Here is a 16,877-nt window from a genome sequence, read left to right as displayed (position 1 = left end):
AGTCATTTTCTCATAGACTTCTATACAATCTGACTTCTTGTTCAACCAGTGGAGTCGCCCCCTGCTGGCCGTTAGAATAAATGCAAGATTAAGGCACTTCAGACCCGCAGGATGCCACTCGGTGCAAATCCAGAGCCGTTTGTCATAATCCAAGGTGTGTTATGAAGTCTGTCCTCACAGAGCGGTACCTTTTTGCCTTTGAGAGAGACAGGTGATGCGAGGAGCACGAGGAGGCTGTGGATGAAGACGAGGAGACGGTTCTCCTCAGTTTCTCCTTATCGGAGATCAGAGACTGGGCAACAGGAACTGGCAGGGACACATCCGGGACCTCGGGAAGGTCTGGGATCTCAAAAGATACAGCTGCCCAAAACAAAACAAACATTTTAATTTAGGAGCGCTGTAAACTGTAGATATTTATCAGAGATTACAGACAGACTTCCTGGTTCAAGTCTGACTTGCTGTACTTCCAGGAGTTGTTACTGTTTCTTAGTTCTCAGTGAGGAATTTGAAAAGAACAATGTTTAAATCCAAGTTGTAATAAAACATAATAACGCTTTAAAAGACTGAGCGCTGGTGTCACATAAAGAGCGTACGTCAGTGTTTGCATACCTTCGGGGAAGAGGCTGGAGCTGTACTTAATCAGAGGTTCGATGATCGTCACCACTTGGACTGAAGAAGCGGACGCCATGTCAAACAGAGCAGCTTCCCTAAAGAGGCAGAGAGAAAAGACACGTTCAGACCGCAGAATATGGCGACACTTCACGGTTAGAAAAATACACCACATTTAAATCACAAGTTATTTTGAGAAAACACGGCCTATTGAGGTTTAACCATGGAGAGCATTTCTGCCGCCAAACATGCACTTCCTGCATTGGTCATTGGTTCATCAAATATTTGTCAAAAACATTTGTTTCTTTCTTAAGGTTTCTTATTTGGATGCCATATCGATGCAAAATGTTGGTTTGGAGTCAAAGGAATAAGATGACACACACCCATCCTCGTGTCTTGGAGATCTGTGCTGTTTGCACACCGTAGAAATACATAGAAACCCAGTGTGTACAAGGAGCGTACTGAGCAACACATACTCGTTATTCAGTTTGTCTGCTTGAGATGCAAACAGGTATTAACATCAGAAGTAACTCTGCAGTGTAATATTTGTGCTATTGGGCTATAGGGGAGAGCGGGCATCATGTCACACTGTTTATATCTCCAACACCAGAGGGCGCCATCCAAAAATAAATCAAACAGTTGCATGTGCAGCTCACTGATCTGAAGTCGTTGTGCTCTTGAGAGACGCCGCACTGAGAGTCAATTTCCTGCATCTGTGTCACGTGGGTTTCACATGGCCGCACCCCTTTAGGAGTCTATAACTCTAATGGGAGACGTGAACACGACCGATTCTTTCTCCCCAAAGACACCAAAATAAATATTGGACCTATTTTTCACAAGCTACATATCTTCCAAACACTCTGACACTAAATGGTATTTTTCAGACGGACAAATCAGGAGATAATAAAGCTGCAGGGATGACGTCTTTATATAGGCTGACGGGGAAGTTAGCATCGCACTGGTACGCTCCTGTGTACACTGGGAAGTCACAGTTTGCCTCAGGCGTTGGACTTGCATAGACTCTGTCATGTCCCTGATAAATACATCATACCTGAGCACTGGCTTTCATCTACATCTGGATAACTTCTACTTCTACCAAACTCTTCAGGGATCTGTTGAACCTGAATATCTGGGCATGTGGCACCTATAGAGATAATGGACCCACAGGACCTTCCTGCAGGAGCTCACAGCCCAGGTTTCACTGTTGATGTCCCTCCTGCTAAGGCACACTTCACAACCAGGAGGGCCTCATATGGACGGCCTCATATGGACGCAAGAGCTGCGTTCACTGCAGGGCGACCAGGCAGGTGAATCGATCTACCCCCGGGAAGTGCAAAGAGTCTCATTGCAGACAGGAACTGCTTTGATGCTTGGCACAGCTAAGCTTTTGATGGAAAAACAGCTGGACTTCTTTGATGTGTGTCGATCAGAATTTTAGTATGTTTCCCTCCTGATTCCCAAGACTTGGGAATGTTGAACTTATTTTCTCTGCGTGGTGTCAATACATTTCTGTGAGACTCAATTTTCCTTGTCTTTATATACAACTATTCATACATGCATGTGACATCACTGCAGCATACATATTCTGACCTCCTAGTTTGTCCTGAAAGGAAATGATGCATGTACCTTTGATCGTGCATTAAAGTGTTGCATTATTACACAAAGAGACCAAAAAAGAAATGGCTTAAACTCCAGGGGGTTTTAACAGGATGCTACGGTTGATGAAACACGTCACAAGTGGTCGTCCTTTCATATTGGGACACAGTTATATCGAAAGAGGAAGAGGTGACATGTGAATGGAGTATTATAATAAGTCACTACGCACCCTTCAGCTAGTGGCCAGAGCAGGTTGGGTCCCAGGACGATGGCGATGTTAGTAGCTGTCATTTTGTTTACATCCTGCTGCTCAGACAGCAGAGACAAGAACTGGACCAAGTACCTGACAGGAAGAAAGAGGAAAGAAACCATCAGCGGGTTAAACAGTGTGACAGGAAACAGGTATGGTGCCATGTGGTGCATAGGATGAAACTTTATTAATGCTGTCATGTGAGAAAAAAATAAGTTTGCAGCAGTTATGAATAAAAACGAGAATTCTGCATTTCTGTGTCGTTTATTTGTCACGGCCGTTTTAGCATTTATTCCTTGATATCAGACGGCAGTTTCCGCCAATAGTTGGCTCTTTGTTGGCACTCGTTGGACATTAGTTTGTACAAGTTGAGTATTTTGTTTTACTAGTTGAACAAAAACTGTAACTTGTCTTTATCAGCAACATAAGTCTTACTAGTGACACCGGGACCAGTAGCACCAAAGTCCACATTAGTCTGGCGCACAAGAGGCCGTCTGGACCAAACTGAACACTGAAAGTCTGACTAGTTAACTAGTGAGACGTGTTAACTAGTCAAACATGGATTCAACTCACTAGTTAACCAGTTATCTAAAGTTGGTGTGTAAAGGCCTTAGAGTCCACAGCCTGCAGACTCAGGAACAGTGTAGCTTTGAGCTAAATGCTAACGTCTGTATGCTAACATGCTGATGTTGACATCATGAAGCCACTTCGCTCACGATGCTTTACGTTCAGGTACACACCTGAGGTTGTTGTAGTTGTCAGGCGGCAGTTTCTTCAGTAGATCTCTGAACTGCTCCAGCTTCTCCGTCAGGTCTTTCTCCCTGTGAGGAAAGAGAGCAAACTCAAGGAACCGACTTGAAACCACAGCAGAAATAAGAAAGTAGTGGAGATATAAAACTCACCCTGCGGCTTTGAACCAGTCATTGTAGAGTTCAAAGGTCAGAAGAGGTTCAGGAAGTTCTCTCAGGTACGACTTCAAAGCCCCTGTCACATTCAGAGATGAATCACAAACGAGTCATGCTAACTTAACTACAACACATGTTTGTGTTATATAATAATAAACCCATAATATATATATATATATATATATATATATATATATATATATATATATTGTCATTATATTGTTTTCTCTCACTGTTTGGTGAAAGTATTGATTTCTGATCTACTCAACTCATGAAAAAAGTTCTAAAGATTCTCTGGCACACACAGGAAGTGATTTATTATTTCCAGTGTTTTATTTAGTTTAAGCTGCAGTTGTGTTTGGAGTAAACAGAAGAGGAACTGGTCCGTTAAGATGAGGCGTGAAAGTCCCGTCGGCTGAACAGACGAGGAAGAAAGTTTGCAACAGAAACTCAAACTCCACTAAGAGGAAATCTGAGGAAGTAGAAGTGGGACACGTCCTTACCGGCCACGGCATGAGGGTCCATGCTGAACTCGCTGTGGTCGACCGCTTCTTGATCCAAACAAGTCTTCAGCCTCTTCACCACCGAGGCTGCCGCCGCCAGACGAAATAGTCCCTGAGGGACAAAGATGGAGAGAAAGAGAGACTTGCAAAAGATTTGGAAAAATCTGGACATCCTCCATATTCCTGATGCTACATCTCCCTCCTCTGATTATATAACACATGACTACAGACAAAGGTGTGTCTGATTGTGTCCCTACAGGTAACGCCCCCCTCAGGTACCTCAACCCCTCCTCAGGTTTGGAGATAAAAGACAGAGGAGAGCTGCGGTCGTAATAAATGTCCTTATTTTTGCTTATATTGTAGTTTCTCTTGATTCTTTTCCCCACTGGGTATGTTGTAGTGCTACTCCCCTCATCCCCTGCAGGGAACAGTGTTAAATACTATGTATATACAACAGCAGTGTAAAAATGTTTTATTTCCTCTTGCTGGAATAATAACATCTTCTTCCTCTTCTTATTTCCTTCTTCAGCACCTACAGTAGCTAGTAGACCAAACTCTGGAGCGATTACTTCCCTCGTAAACTCTATAAAAATGTGATGATAATGTTTGATCCCTTTTATAAGCGGATGTGTATCTACGTGCCAAATGCTCAGTGCCATGGCCTTAAAGTTGTGTTTAGGGAAGTTTAAGGCCCATCAACAGGCTGGAAATCTGTTTACCGTGTTAAAGAGAAAATAAATCTACATATTTCTGAAGGGAATAAGTCGCCAACATCCAGCAGTACCCATGTCTGAGTCCAGCTGCATGCTGGGAGGCTGCAGAGCTTTGTGAGGAACTAAAACTAAAAGTTAAAGTTGCTGTGCAGCAGAATTAATATGCTTATCAATCCCATCCCGTGAGTCCTACCTCCTCACTCATGCCCGTCCTCAGCAGCATGTAAATACACTCCTCGATGGGTGCAGCTATTTCTCTGTCGCTTTGAGACAGATGAGAGAGCAGAGGCTCCCCGTAGACCTTCTGGTTCGAGAGGTTTAGCGGCGGCCCTGCAGAATCAGATAAGGACAAAGAGGAAATAAAAACACACGTAGAAATAATGCGATGTACTCACAGCGCAGCAGATAAAGTGTTGCAAACTAACTTCACCTTTATGATTGTGATTCTCTTTGAGCTCAATGATGTTTCTGTCCAGGAACTCGTGGGAATGTTTGTGGTAATCTGCTTGCAGCTCCAGAAGCTGCAGTTGGAGAAACAGAGAGAGGTTATTTTTGTCTGCACGTTTAGAAGAGACAAAAGAACAGATCACAACTGCAACTCACACGGATGAAATAGTTAGCGTAGTCGTCTTCTTTAGTTGCAAAGTGATACAGATCTGCAGAGTACTGGTCCTACAGAGACAGAGACATATATCACCGTGAAACTTCTCCTGTTGAATACTTATTTACTTTTTGTATTACAAGTTATCTGACATGTTATGTGATTCATTTTGTTGACATATTAGAGTTAAAGGTTTTTACAGAGGGACTTTTAGATCTGTCTTTGTATCACTCCATAAATCACTAAATCCTGTCAACACACAGAACTTAGTGCATCTCCTGCATGTAGTGAGTGTACAGGGTCATACATGTTGTACACACTACAGGTGAACAGAGTCATACATGTTGTACACACTACAGGTGAACAGGGTCATACATGTTGTACACACTACAGGTGAACAGGGTCATACATGTTGTACATACTACAGGTGAACAGAGTCATACATGTTGTACACACTACAGGTGAACAGAGTCATACATGTTGTACACACTACAGGTGAACAGAGTCATACATGTTGTACACACTACAGGTGAACAGGGTCATACATGTTGTACACACTACAGGTGAACAGAGTCATACATGTTGTACACACTACAGGTGAACAGAGTCATACATGTTGTACACACTACAGGTGAACAGAGTCATACATGTTGTACACACTACAGGTGAACAGAGTCATACATGTTGTACACACTACAGGTGAACAGAGTCATACATGTTGTACACACTACAGGTGAACAGAGTCATACATGTTGTACATACTACAGGTGAACAGAGTCATACATGTTGTACACACAACAGGTGAACAGAGTCATACATGTTGTACATACTACAGGTGAACAGAGTCATACATGTTGTACACACTACAGGTGAACAGGGTCATACATGTTGTAAACACTACAGGTGAACAGTGTTTAATATGTACATGAGGCGTTATGTAATGACACACAAACACACAAAGTTAGTGAAATAAACTCTGGATGTGGATTTTGGATGTTTTTCTTTCCACAAAATATAAAATCTTTGTCTGTAACGTCTCGCCTTGAAATAAATGTTCTGGCTGTTGAACGCTAACTTAAACCACGTGATGTAAGAATAAAACATTGGCACCTTGATGTTCTCCAACCTCCTCCAAGCTTCTTCCACTTCCTCCCTGAGCCCATCCTGCTTTGCCTGGGGACCAGTGCTGGCTTGGCTCCTGAAAATACACACACAGACACACACAAACACACACACAAACACACACAGACACACACACACACACACACACACACACACACACACACACACACACACACACACACACACAGAAAACAGTTAAAATGTGTGTTAACTTCTATGTCGGTGGATAAACTGTGACTCACGTCGCCCTGTAGTGTAACTCGCCTGGTTCTTGCGTTGTTCCAGTCTGTAGTGAGTTTTGCAAACTGCTTTTTGTTCTTGAGGATCTCTGGTAAATCATCCTGGAAGAACACAACAAAGTAATGGGGGAGCTATTTTAATTGGTTCAAGAGAAATTCAATATAATTTCTTTATATTTTGCTGTTCAGCTACAGCTGTCCATGCATTTATTCAGAAAACATACCTTAACATAGATGAACAATAAGACATGTGCATAATAATCTCTTCTAGATGAATACTGCAACACAATGCAATCCAATACAAAACTATTAAACTACATAAAACTTTATTTAAATGTCAATGTCAGTAACATAAAACACTGAACATAAACAGTGCTTGACTGAGGACTTTTCTTTATGTTCCCCTTTCATGTACAACATGACTAGAGTCCAAAGATGGTTTATTGCACCTCTATGTTCAGTATGTATTTACAGATGTGGAGCAGCTGTGGTCAGTTCTGCACGTGCGAACTCTGGCTCATAATTAGTAATATTATAATATTTCAGTTTGACAGCTGTGTGAGTCTCACCTCGCTGAGCTTGTTGAGCGGCTCCAGAACCTCCTTCTCCACCTTCATCTCAAAGTCTGCCAGCATGCTGGCCAGCATCTTCTCCATGAAGCAGCACATCTCCAACACCCTCCTGACACACACACACACACACACACACACACACACACACACACACACACACACACACACACACACACACACACACACACACACACACACACACACACACACATACACACACACACAGTTATTTCAAGTTTTGTTTCTCTTTCTACCTCTTACTATTCACACATTTCCTCCTTTTATGTGTCTTTTCATTTACTTTTCTATTATTTTTATTATTTTCGGGGGGTTGACAAGGGCTGGGTCCTACTATTAATTGATTTATTTACTTCTTTTTTATTTATTTGTACTTTACTATTATTATTATTATTATTATTATTTTTTATTATTTTTTTATTTTTTTTTATTTAAAAATGTTTAAATTTATTTATTTGTTTATTTTTTGTTTATGTAGTTATTGAACTTACTTATCAACATTATTATTAATACCATATATTAACTTATTTATCTTTACCTTATTATTTTATTTATTTATGTAGTTATCGACGTTACTTATCAACATTATTAGTAATATTATTTATTTAACTATTTATTTCCTCCTCACACATTCCTGCACATTCCTCTGGTCGCAGTTATTCATATATAAATATAATAAAAACACACTTCCACAAACACTTACAATACTCCCACGAATAAATAAATAATATAAATATTCTGGACTAAAGAAATAATTGACATCATTATATAGAGAAAGTGACACGTAACTCACCTGCAGCTACTTTATCAGAGCTGGATCCTCTTACTTTTATTTTACACTAATTTAAAAACCTCTTCAATTCAGATATACTGTACAATTATTTTATTGATTTTCTTTTTAGTATATTTCTTTTTCTTGTACACAATTTTGTAATTTTTCTTTTATAATGGGATTTTCTTTCCAATATTTGCTCTTATTTTTTCCATTTTAATTTCTCTTACTGTGCTTTTGAATGCACCAACACACTGATGTAAGTCACCTGATAGAGGACTGTGCATCAAAGTCTTTGAGGCTCTCTGCCATGCTGACGGACAGCAGCATCAGAGGAAGCTTTTTCTGTGGACACAGAAGCAGAAACCTTCAGTAACCAATCAAACGTTGGTCGGAGCTTTTCCTCGTCGATGCAACAGCTTTAGTACCATTCGTTTCTCCGCCTCCAGGCCCGTCTGGCTGTGCATGCAGCCCTGCAGCTTCTTGTGAAGGACCTGACATGCCTTCTTGGCCGGTTCCACCCGCTGCTCCACCTTCAGAGAAACACACATACAGCCACGCTTAGTGCTGACACAACGTGATCTGTCCCTTTTATAGTGTCTTATTTTAATTACAGTTAAACAAAATACATTGTAAGGCAATCATTTGTTAATAGTTAGACATTCATAGCAGAATTATAAACTGTTGGGATGAAGCAGAATTTTCTCACCGTAACCAGGTCCTCGTGTAGAAGTTCAGTGGCATCTTGTGACCTGCAGAAGTGTTGTGTTGGTTAGTGAATATATAAATACATACAAGTGAACAACGCTTTGAGTCCTTACAATGACTTAGTATCTCAGAATAATGACTTAGTGTCTCTAAATAATGACTTAGTATCTCAGAATAATGACTTAGTATCTCTAAATAATGACTTAGTATCTCAGAATAATGACTTAGTGTCTCTAAATAATGACTTAGTATCTCAGAATAATGACTTAGTATCTCTAAATAATGACTTAGTATCTCAGAATAATGACTTAGTATCTCTAAATAATGACTTAGTATCTCAGAATAATGACTTAGTATCTCTAAATAATGACTTAGTATCTCTAAATAATGACTTAGTATCTCAGAATAATGACTTAGTATCTCTAAATAATGACTTAGTATCTCAGAATAATGACTTAGTATCTCTAAATAATGACTTAGTATCTCAGAATAATGACTTAGTATCTCTAAATAATGACTTAGTATCTCTAAATAACGACTTAGTATCTCTAAATAACGACTTAGTATCTCTAAATAATGACTTAGTATCTCTAAATAATGACTTAGTATCTCTAAATAATGACTTAGTATCTCAGAATAATGACTTAGTATCTCACAATAATGACTTAATATCTCTAAATAATGACTTAGTATCTCTAAATAATGACTTAGTATCTCTAAATAACGACTTAGTATCTCTAAATAATGACTTAGTATCTCTAAATAATGACTTAGTATCTCTAAATAATGACTTAATATCTCAGAATAATGACTTAGTATCTCTAAATAATGACTTAGTATCTCAGAATAATGACTTAGTATCTCTAAATAACGACTTAGTATCTCTAAATAATGACTTAGTATCTCTAAATAATGACTTAGTATCTCAGAATAATGACTTAGTATCTCAGAATAATGACTTAGTATCTCTAAATAACGACTTAGTATCTCTAAATAATGACTTAGTATCTCTAAATAACGACTTAGTATCTCTAAATAATGACTTAGTATCTCTAAATAACGACTTAGTATCTCTAAATAATGACTTAGTATCTCAGAATAATGACTTAGTATCTCTAAATAACGACTTAGTATCTCTAAATAATGACTTAGTATCTCTAAATAACGACTTAGTATCTCAGAATAATGACTTAGTATCTCAGAATAATGACTTAGTATCTCTAAATAATGACTTAGTATCTCTAAATAATGACTTAGTATCTCTAAATAATGACTTAGTATCTCTAAATAATAACATAGTATCTCTAAATAATGACTTAGTATCTCTAAATAATGACTTAGTGTCTCTAAATAATGACTTAGTATCTCAGAATAATGACTTAGTATCTCTAAATAATGACTTAGTATCTCAGAATAATGACTTAGTGTCTCTAAATAATGACTTAGTATCTCAGAATAATGACTTAGTATCTCTAAATAATGACTTAGTATCTCTAAATAATGACTTAGTATCTCAGAATAATGACTTAGTATCTCTAAATAATGACTTAGTATCTCAGAATAATGACTTAGTATCTCAGAATAATGACTTAGTATCTCTAAATAATGACTTAGTATCTCAGAATAATGACTTAGTATCTCTAAATAATGACTTAGTATCTCTAAATAACGACTTAGTATCTCTAAATAACGACTTAGTATCTCTAAATAATGACTTAGTATCTCTAAATAATGACTTAGTATCTCTAAATAATGACTTAGTATCTCAGAATAATGACTTAGTATCTCACAATAATGACTTAATATCTCTAAATAATGACTTAGTATCTCTAAATAATGACTTAGTATCTCTAAATAACGACTTAGTATCTCTAAATAATGACTTAGTATCTCTAAATAATGACTTAGTATCTCTAAATAATGACTTAATATCTCAGAATAATGACTTAGTATCTCTAAATAATGACTTAGTATCTCAGAATAATGACTTAGTATCTCTAAATAACGACTTAGTATCTCTAAATAATGACTTAGTATCTCTAAATAATGACTTAGTATCTCAGAATAATGACTTAGTATCTCAGAATAATGACTTAGTATCTCTAAATAACGACTTAGTATCTCAGAATAATGACTTAGTATCTCAGAATAATGACTTAGTATCTCTAAATAATGACTTAGTATCTCTAAATAATGACTTAGTATCTCTAAATAATGACTTAGTATCTCAGAATAATGACTTAGTATCTCTAAATAATGACATAGTATCTCTAAATAATGACTTAGTATCTCTAAATAATGACATAGTATCTCTAAATAATGACTTAGTATCTCTAAATAATAACATAGTATCTCTAAATAATGACTTAGTATCTCTAAATAATGACTTAGTATCTCTAAATAATGACTTAGTATCTCAGAATAATGACTTAGTATCTCTAAATAATGACTTAGTATCTCTAAATAATGACTTAGTATCTCTAAATAATGACTTAGTATCTCTAAATAATGACATAGTATCTCAGAATAATGACTTAGTATCTCAGAATAATGACTTAGTATCTCTAAATAATGACTTAGTATCTCTAAATAATGACTTAGTATCTCTAAATAATGACTTAGTATCTCTAAATAACGACTTAGTATCTCTAAATAATGACTTAGTATCTCTAAATAATGACTTAGTATCTCAGAATAATGACTTAGTATCTCAGAATAATGACTTAGTATCTCTAAATAACGACTTAGTATCTCTAAATAATGACTTAGTATCTCTAAATAATGACTTAGTATCTCTAAATAACGACTTAGTATCTCTAAATAATGACTTAGTATCTCTAAATAACGACTTAGTATCTCTAAATAATGACTTAGTATCTCTAAATAACGACTTAGTATCTCAGAATAATGACTTAGTATCTCAGAATAATGACTTAGTATCTCTAAATAATGACTTAGTATCTCTAAATAATGACTTAGTATCTCTAAATAATGACTTAGTATCTCAGAATAATGACTTAGTATCTCTAAATAATGACATAGTATCTCTAAATAATGACTTAGTATCTCTAAATAATAACATAGTATCTCTAAATAATGACTTAGTATCTCTAAATAATGACTTAGTATCTCTAAATAATGATTAGTATCTCTAAATAATGACTTAGTATCTCAGAATAATGACTTAGTATCTCTAAATAATGACTTAGTATCTCTAAATAATTACTTAGTATCTCTAAATAATGACTTAGTATCTCTAAATAATGACTTAGTATCTCTAAATAATGACATAGTATCTCAGAATAATGACTTAGTATCTCAGAATAATGACTTAGTATCTCTAAATAATGACTTAGTATCTCTAAATAATGACTTAGTATCTCTAAATAATGACTTAGTATCTCTAAATAATTACTTAGTATCTCATAATAATGACATAGTATCTCAGAATAACGACATAGTATCTCTAAATAATGACTTAGTATCTCTAAATAATGACTTAGTATCTCTAAATAATGACTTAGTATCTCTAAATAATGACTTAGTATCTTTAAATAATTACTTAGTATCTCATAATAATGACTTAGTATCTATAAATAATGACTTAGTATCTCATAATAATGACTTAGTATCTCTAAATAATGACTTAGTATCTCTAAATAACGACTTAGTATCTCTAAATAATGACTTAGTATCTCTAAATAATGACTTAGTATCTCTAAATAACGACTTAGTATCTCTAAATAATGACTTAGTATCTCTAAATAACGACTTAGTATCTCTAAATAATGACTTAGTATCTCTAAATAACGACTTAGTATCTCATAATAATGACTTAGTATCTATAAATAATGACTTAGTATCTCATAATAATGACTTAGTATCTCTAAATAATTACTTAGTATCTCATAATAATGACTTAGTATCTATAAATAATGACTTAGTATCTCTAAATAATGACTTAGTATCTCTAAATAACGACTTAGTATCTCTAAATAATGACTTAGTATCTCTAAATAATGACTTAGTATCTCAGAATAATGACTTAGTATCTCTAAATAATGACTTAGTATCTCTAAATAATGACTTAGTATCTCTAAATAACGACTTAGTATCTCTAAATAATGACTTAGTATCTCTAAATAATGACTTAGTATCTCTAAATAATGACTTAGTATCTCTAAATAATAACTTAATATCTCTAAATAATGACTTAGTATCTCTAAATAATGACTTAGTATCTCAAACTAAGTAATTATGAAAGTTTCTAATTATTTTAAGAAACTAACTCATTGTTTTGACAAAGTTTCTAATGACTTACAGGATCTGATTTTGTTTGTTAAGAAGGAACAAAAGTGATGTTTTGAACCAAAATTATTAATATGCAAAGTGATAGAAATTTTAAAAGTTTCAACTGCAAATGAACTATTAAAGAAAGTATGAATTATTTCTATGTTACATCCTGCATGAAGAGCAATACAATGAGTTGCGCTCGACAGTCTGAGATACAAACACGAACCCTGATTTAGATTTGACTGGGGGGGGAGGGGGGGGCAACACACACACCATCTATAAACTGCTGCGACACAGTCGTTTAAAAAAGGAGGGAAGGAGATGCACCAGAGACGTGAAACAAGCTTCTCTGCAGCTTTCGGGGAGGAAACCCAACCCTCTCTTTAAGCACCTCCACGGTTTCTTATTTCCTCCAGTGAACACCTGACGTTTAAAAACAGAAAGAGCAGAAATCCCCAACGCCTGTTCCTTTTTTATACATTTATTATCTCTGACTTCCTTTTGGGGCAGAAAAGAGTAAGAGTACAATGACATCAGAGCATGTGAGCAGATGTGTCGTATGCTTCATCAGGAAAGTGAAACTTTCAAAGATGATCTTTAAAGAAGAATGTTTTGTTTTTTTCTTATATTTATGAATTATATTTTTTTAATTGTCTTCTTATGATTATTATTTATATGTGTTTATTCAAATTGTCATTATTTAAATGTATATTTTACTTTTGTCTATCATTGATATATATATTTTTTATTTAAATTGTCTTATGATCGATTTATTTTTATTTGTATTATTACCATCATTATTATTTGTTTTAATTTAAATTGTCCTATTATCATTACTATTTTCTGATTTAAATTGTCTTATTATGATTATTATTTATATGTATTTATTTAAATCGTCATTATTATTATTGTTATTATTGTCTATCATTGATATATATTATTTTTATTTATTTTATCTTATTATGATCAATTATTTTACTTTATTATTAGTATTAGTATTTTTATTGAAATCGTCTTATTATCATTTTTTTTTACATGTTTGTACATTTGAATGTCTTTTCACTTTTCACGCACACCTCCGCAGACACACACACACACACACACACACACACACACACACACACACACACACACACACACACACACACACACAGTTATTTCAAGTTTTGTTTCTCTTTCTACCTCTTACTATTCACACATTTCCTCCTTTTATGTGTCTTTTCATTTACTTTTCTATTATTTTTATTATTTTCGGGGGTTGACAAGGGCTGGGTCCTACTATTAATTGATTTATTTACTTCTTTTTTATTTATTTGTACTTTACTATTATTTATTTATGTTTTTTTTTTTTTTTTTTTTTTTTTTTTAATTTTATTTGTTTATTTGTTTATTTTTTGTTTCTGTAGTTATTGAACTTACTTATCAACATTATTATTAATACCATATATTAACTTATTTATCTTTACCTTATTATTTTATTTATTTATGTAGTTATCGACGTTACTTATCAACATTATTAGTAATATTATTTATTTAACTATTTATTTCCTCCTCACACATTCCTGCACATTCCTCTGGTCGCAGTTATTCATATATAAATATAATAAAAACACACTTCCACAAACACTTACAATACTCCCACGAATAAATAAATAATATAAATATTCTGGACTAAAGAAATAATTGACATCATTGCTGATGGTGCTGATGACTCCCTGACCACAATGACATAAAGAAGTGTTATTGGCCAATTACGATTAAACACACAGTATATTTCAGTGTTAATGCTCATTTATATTCATATCGAACAATTCTGAAATGATATCCATGTACATTCACAGATGTAAAACAGGTATTAAAGATGGAAATATTAAAATAAAAAGGAACATTGACAAAGATAAAATAAATGTGTATATAGTAAAGAAAAGAGACAATAAATACAAATCTAAGAATAGTAACTCAGATAAGGCCACCGTTGATTTCTACCTTTATCTTACCAAACCGTGACATAATGCATGAATGTATTGTGACACTGAACTTAAAGAAAGCTGCTCTATTCATACTAAATGTACAGGACATGTAAATACTCTGAGTGTTTTTTATTTTTGTTCATATGTGTTTGTCTCATCAGAAGTCATAGCGTCGGTGCAAACTGAGAACTGGGTGGGGTGGTGGTGAAGCCCACGATGCTCTGCTGCAGATGCACGCTGTGTAGGTATATTAATAAGTGCGTCAGAGGTACACAAACACACACACACACACACACACCAACACACTCCTGCAGCGATGCAAGTTTTTACCAAGAAAGTGCGTAGAAGTGGGATTTCTTCACACTCATTTACTCTCACGCAGGTTTTCAAACTACAGAAGCTCTGAGAGGCAAGTGAGAAGAACTAAATCCTGGTGATCCTGATGGTTAAAGATATAATATGTAACATTCCTGCATTAATATGTCTAAAAACCACTAGACGTATGTTATTAATTTAGTCTCTCGCACACGTCGTCCTCCTTTGCACATTTGTCAGCATTGTAGTTCATAGAAACTGTAATAATTTACTTTTTATCCAGTTTTCGGCACATTTTTAAAAACCTTTTCAGATTTAGAAGCTGAGCCCATAGAGAAAACACTGATTTTAACGTAAAAACTGCTTTATTTAGTGTTTTTACAACTTTTACTCACTGGGTGCGTTTGTTTTTGTGAGGAGGAGACATCTGATGATAATTCGGCTCCTGGTAAAAATATCCTGAACGATGAACAATAACGTTACCTTAATCTTAATCGGGAGAAGAGTTTTAATTTCTCCATGCACTCTAAACACAAGGTACATGTGTTGTGTGTTAGCAAGTTATGTAACCTGACTGTCTTTTGTTTTTAAGAAACTCTTTAGGACATGAAAACAAATTGACACCTACTTGATGAGATTACTGACATTTCAATAATAAAAAAAAAGGAATTATATGTATTGTGTGAAGTGTACCCCCTGATAGACGACCACTGCCTTCGTGTGTCTCCAACACATTCCTTTAGCAGAGCTTCAGGTTTCCCTCAAAACCAGAACAGCCTTACACTTTCAAGAGGAACCAGCAACTGTAGCATTCCAGCTTTACAACACTGTGTTTGCAGCAAAACGAGAACATGGAAACCAAAGTCGAATGCAACATTTCCTCAAAGCAAGAATCTCGCTGTGAAACTAAAAAGCTCAGTATTTGGCAGGTTATGAAGCACAGGAACTCCCCCTGGCTTTGTGGCAGCTTTACTTATTAAATGTGTTTCTTTAGCACTTTGTCTGGATGCTTTTACTGTTGTTTTTGTAAAACACTTTGCCTTATATAAGTATATAAATGTATATGTACATAAATAAACGTGCTTTGCTCTGTTTTTCTGTATTTAAGGAGAATAAAATGAGCTTTTAAGGTTTTTATAACGGAAATGATCCATCGTAAGGTTAACACACTAGGAAGTGACAGTTAGGGGAAGAGGGTGCGTGATAAAACAAAGTGTGACAGAAGAGTCCATTAAAACTAACTCAGCTGTCAGTTTGACAGCACATTGTGTTTCACGCCAAGTAACAGTTGTGTTGCATCTTCTTCAAAGGTTACAGCGACGCTTTAAAACACTAAGAAATTACATGCAACTTATTTGGGGTTCTTAAAAAAAGCCCTGGAGTCCTGCATACATGTGCAACACACGCCACACTTATCAGAGGAGACATATATGTTAGATTAAAGCTCTTACTTTGTGGCAGAGCCAAACTGCATCAGGATGCTCAGAGACTGCCGCAGCATGCTGGAGTCTGAGCAGCTTCTCTACCCGACGCTCTCTGTCCCGCACACCCCCACGAGAGATCCTGCTGCAGAGACGTCCCGCTGGGTCACTGCATCAGGGAGCAGGGTGCACGCCGGCCGTGTTTCTGTGCGTGTTTCTGTGCTGGTTTCAGGACGGTGCTCTTAAGTCACATCGAAGACAAGTCAGTGA

General features: G+C 35.5%; 1 protein-coding gene across 2 annotated transcripts in view; it reads right to left on the bottom strand.

Moving 5' to 3' along the window:
* sh3bp1 (SH3-domain binding protein 1) overlaps positions 1-16,877 on the bottom strand; it is a 19,334-nt gene extending 2,457 nt beyond the window's left edge. For both annotated transcript variants that reach the window (XM_029455604.1, XM_029455605.1), the window contains exons 1-16: positions 16,638-16,877; positions 8,610-8,652; positions 8,329-8,433; positions 8,169-8,245; positions 7,108-7,219; positions 6,564-6,640; positions 6,288-6,375; positions 5,180-5,248; positions 5,007-5,097; positions 4,770-4,906; positions 3,864-3,975; positions 3,358-3,439; positions 3,196-3,276; positions 2,435-2,548; positions 610-707; positions 189-360 (exon numbers count right to left, since the gene is read on the bottom strand). In XM_029455604.1, the coding sequence (XP_029311464.1) occupies positions 189-360; positions 610-707; positions 2,435-2,548; positions 3,196-3,276; positions 3,358-3,439; positions 3,864-3,975; positions 4,770-4,906; positions 5,007-5,097; positions 5,180-5,248; positions 6,288-6,375; positions 6,564-6,640; positions 7,108-7,219; positions 8,169-8,245; positions 8,329-8,433; positions 8,610-8,652; positions 16,638-16,687 (1,508 nt within the window). In that variant the 5' untranslated portion in view covers positions 16,688-16,877. The remainder of the gene's footprint in view (positions 1-188; positions 361-609; positions 708-2,434; positions 2,549-3,195; positions 3,277-3,357; positions 3,440-3,863; positions 3,976-4,769; positions 4,907-5,006; positions 5,098-5,179; positions 5,249-6,287; positions 6,376-6,563; positions 6,641-7,107; positions 7,220-8,168; positions 8,246-8,328; positions 8,434-8,609; positions 8,653-16,637) is intronic.

The sequence above is a fragment of the Cottoperca gobio genome, chromosome 19 (assembly GCF_900634415.1).
Source record: "Cottoperca gobio chromosome 19, fCotGob3.1, whole genome shotgun sequence".
Taxonomy (NCBI): Eukaryota; Metazoa; Chordata; class Actinopteri; order Perciformes; family Bovichtidae; genus Cottoperca; species Cottoperca gobio.
Note: the sequence above shows the minus strand (reverse complement) of the source record. Positions and strands in the feature narration are given on the sequence as shown.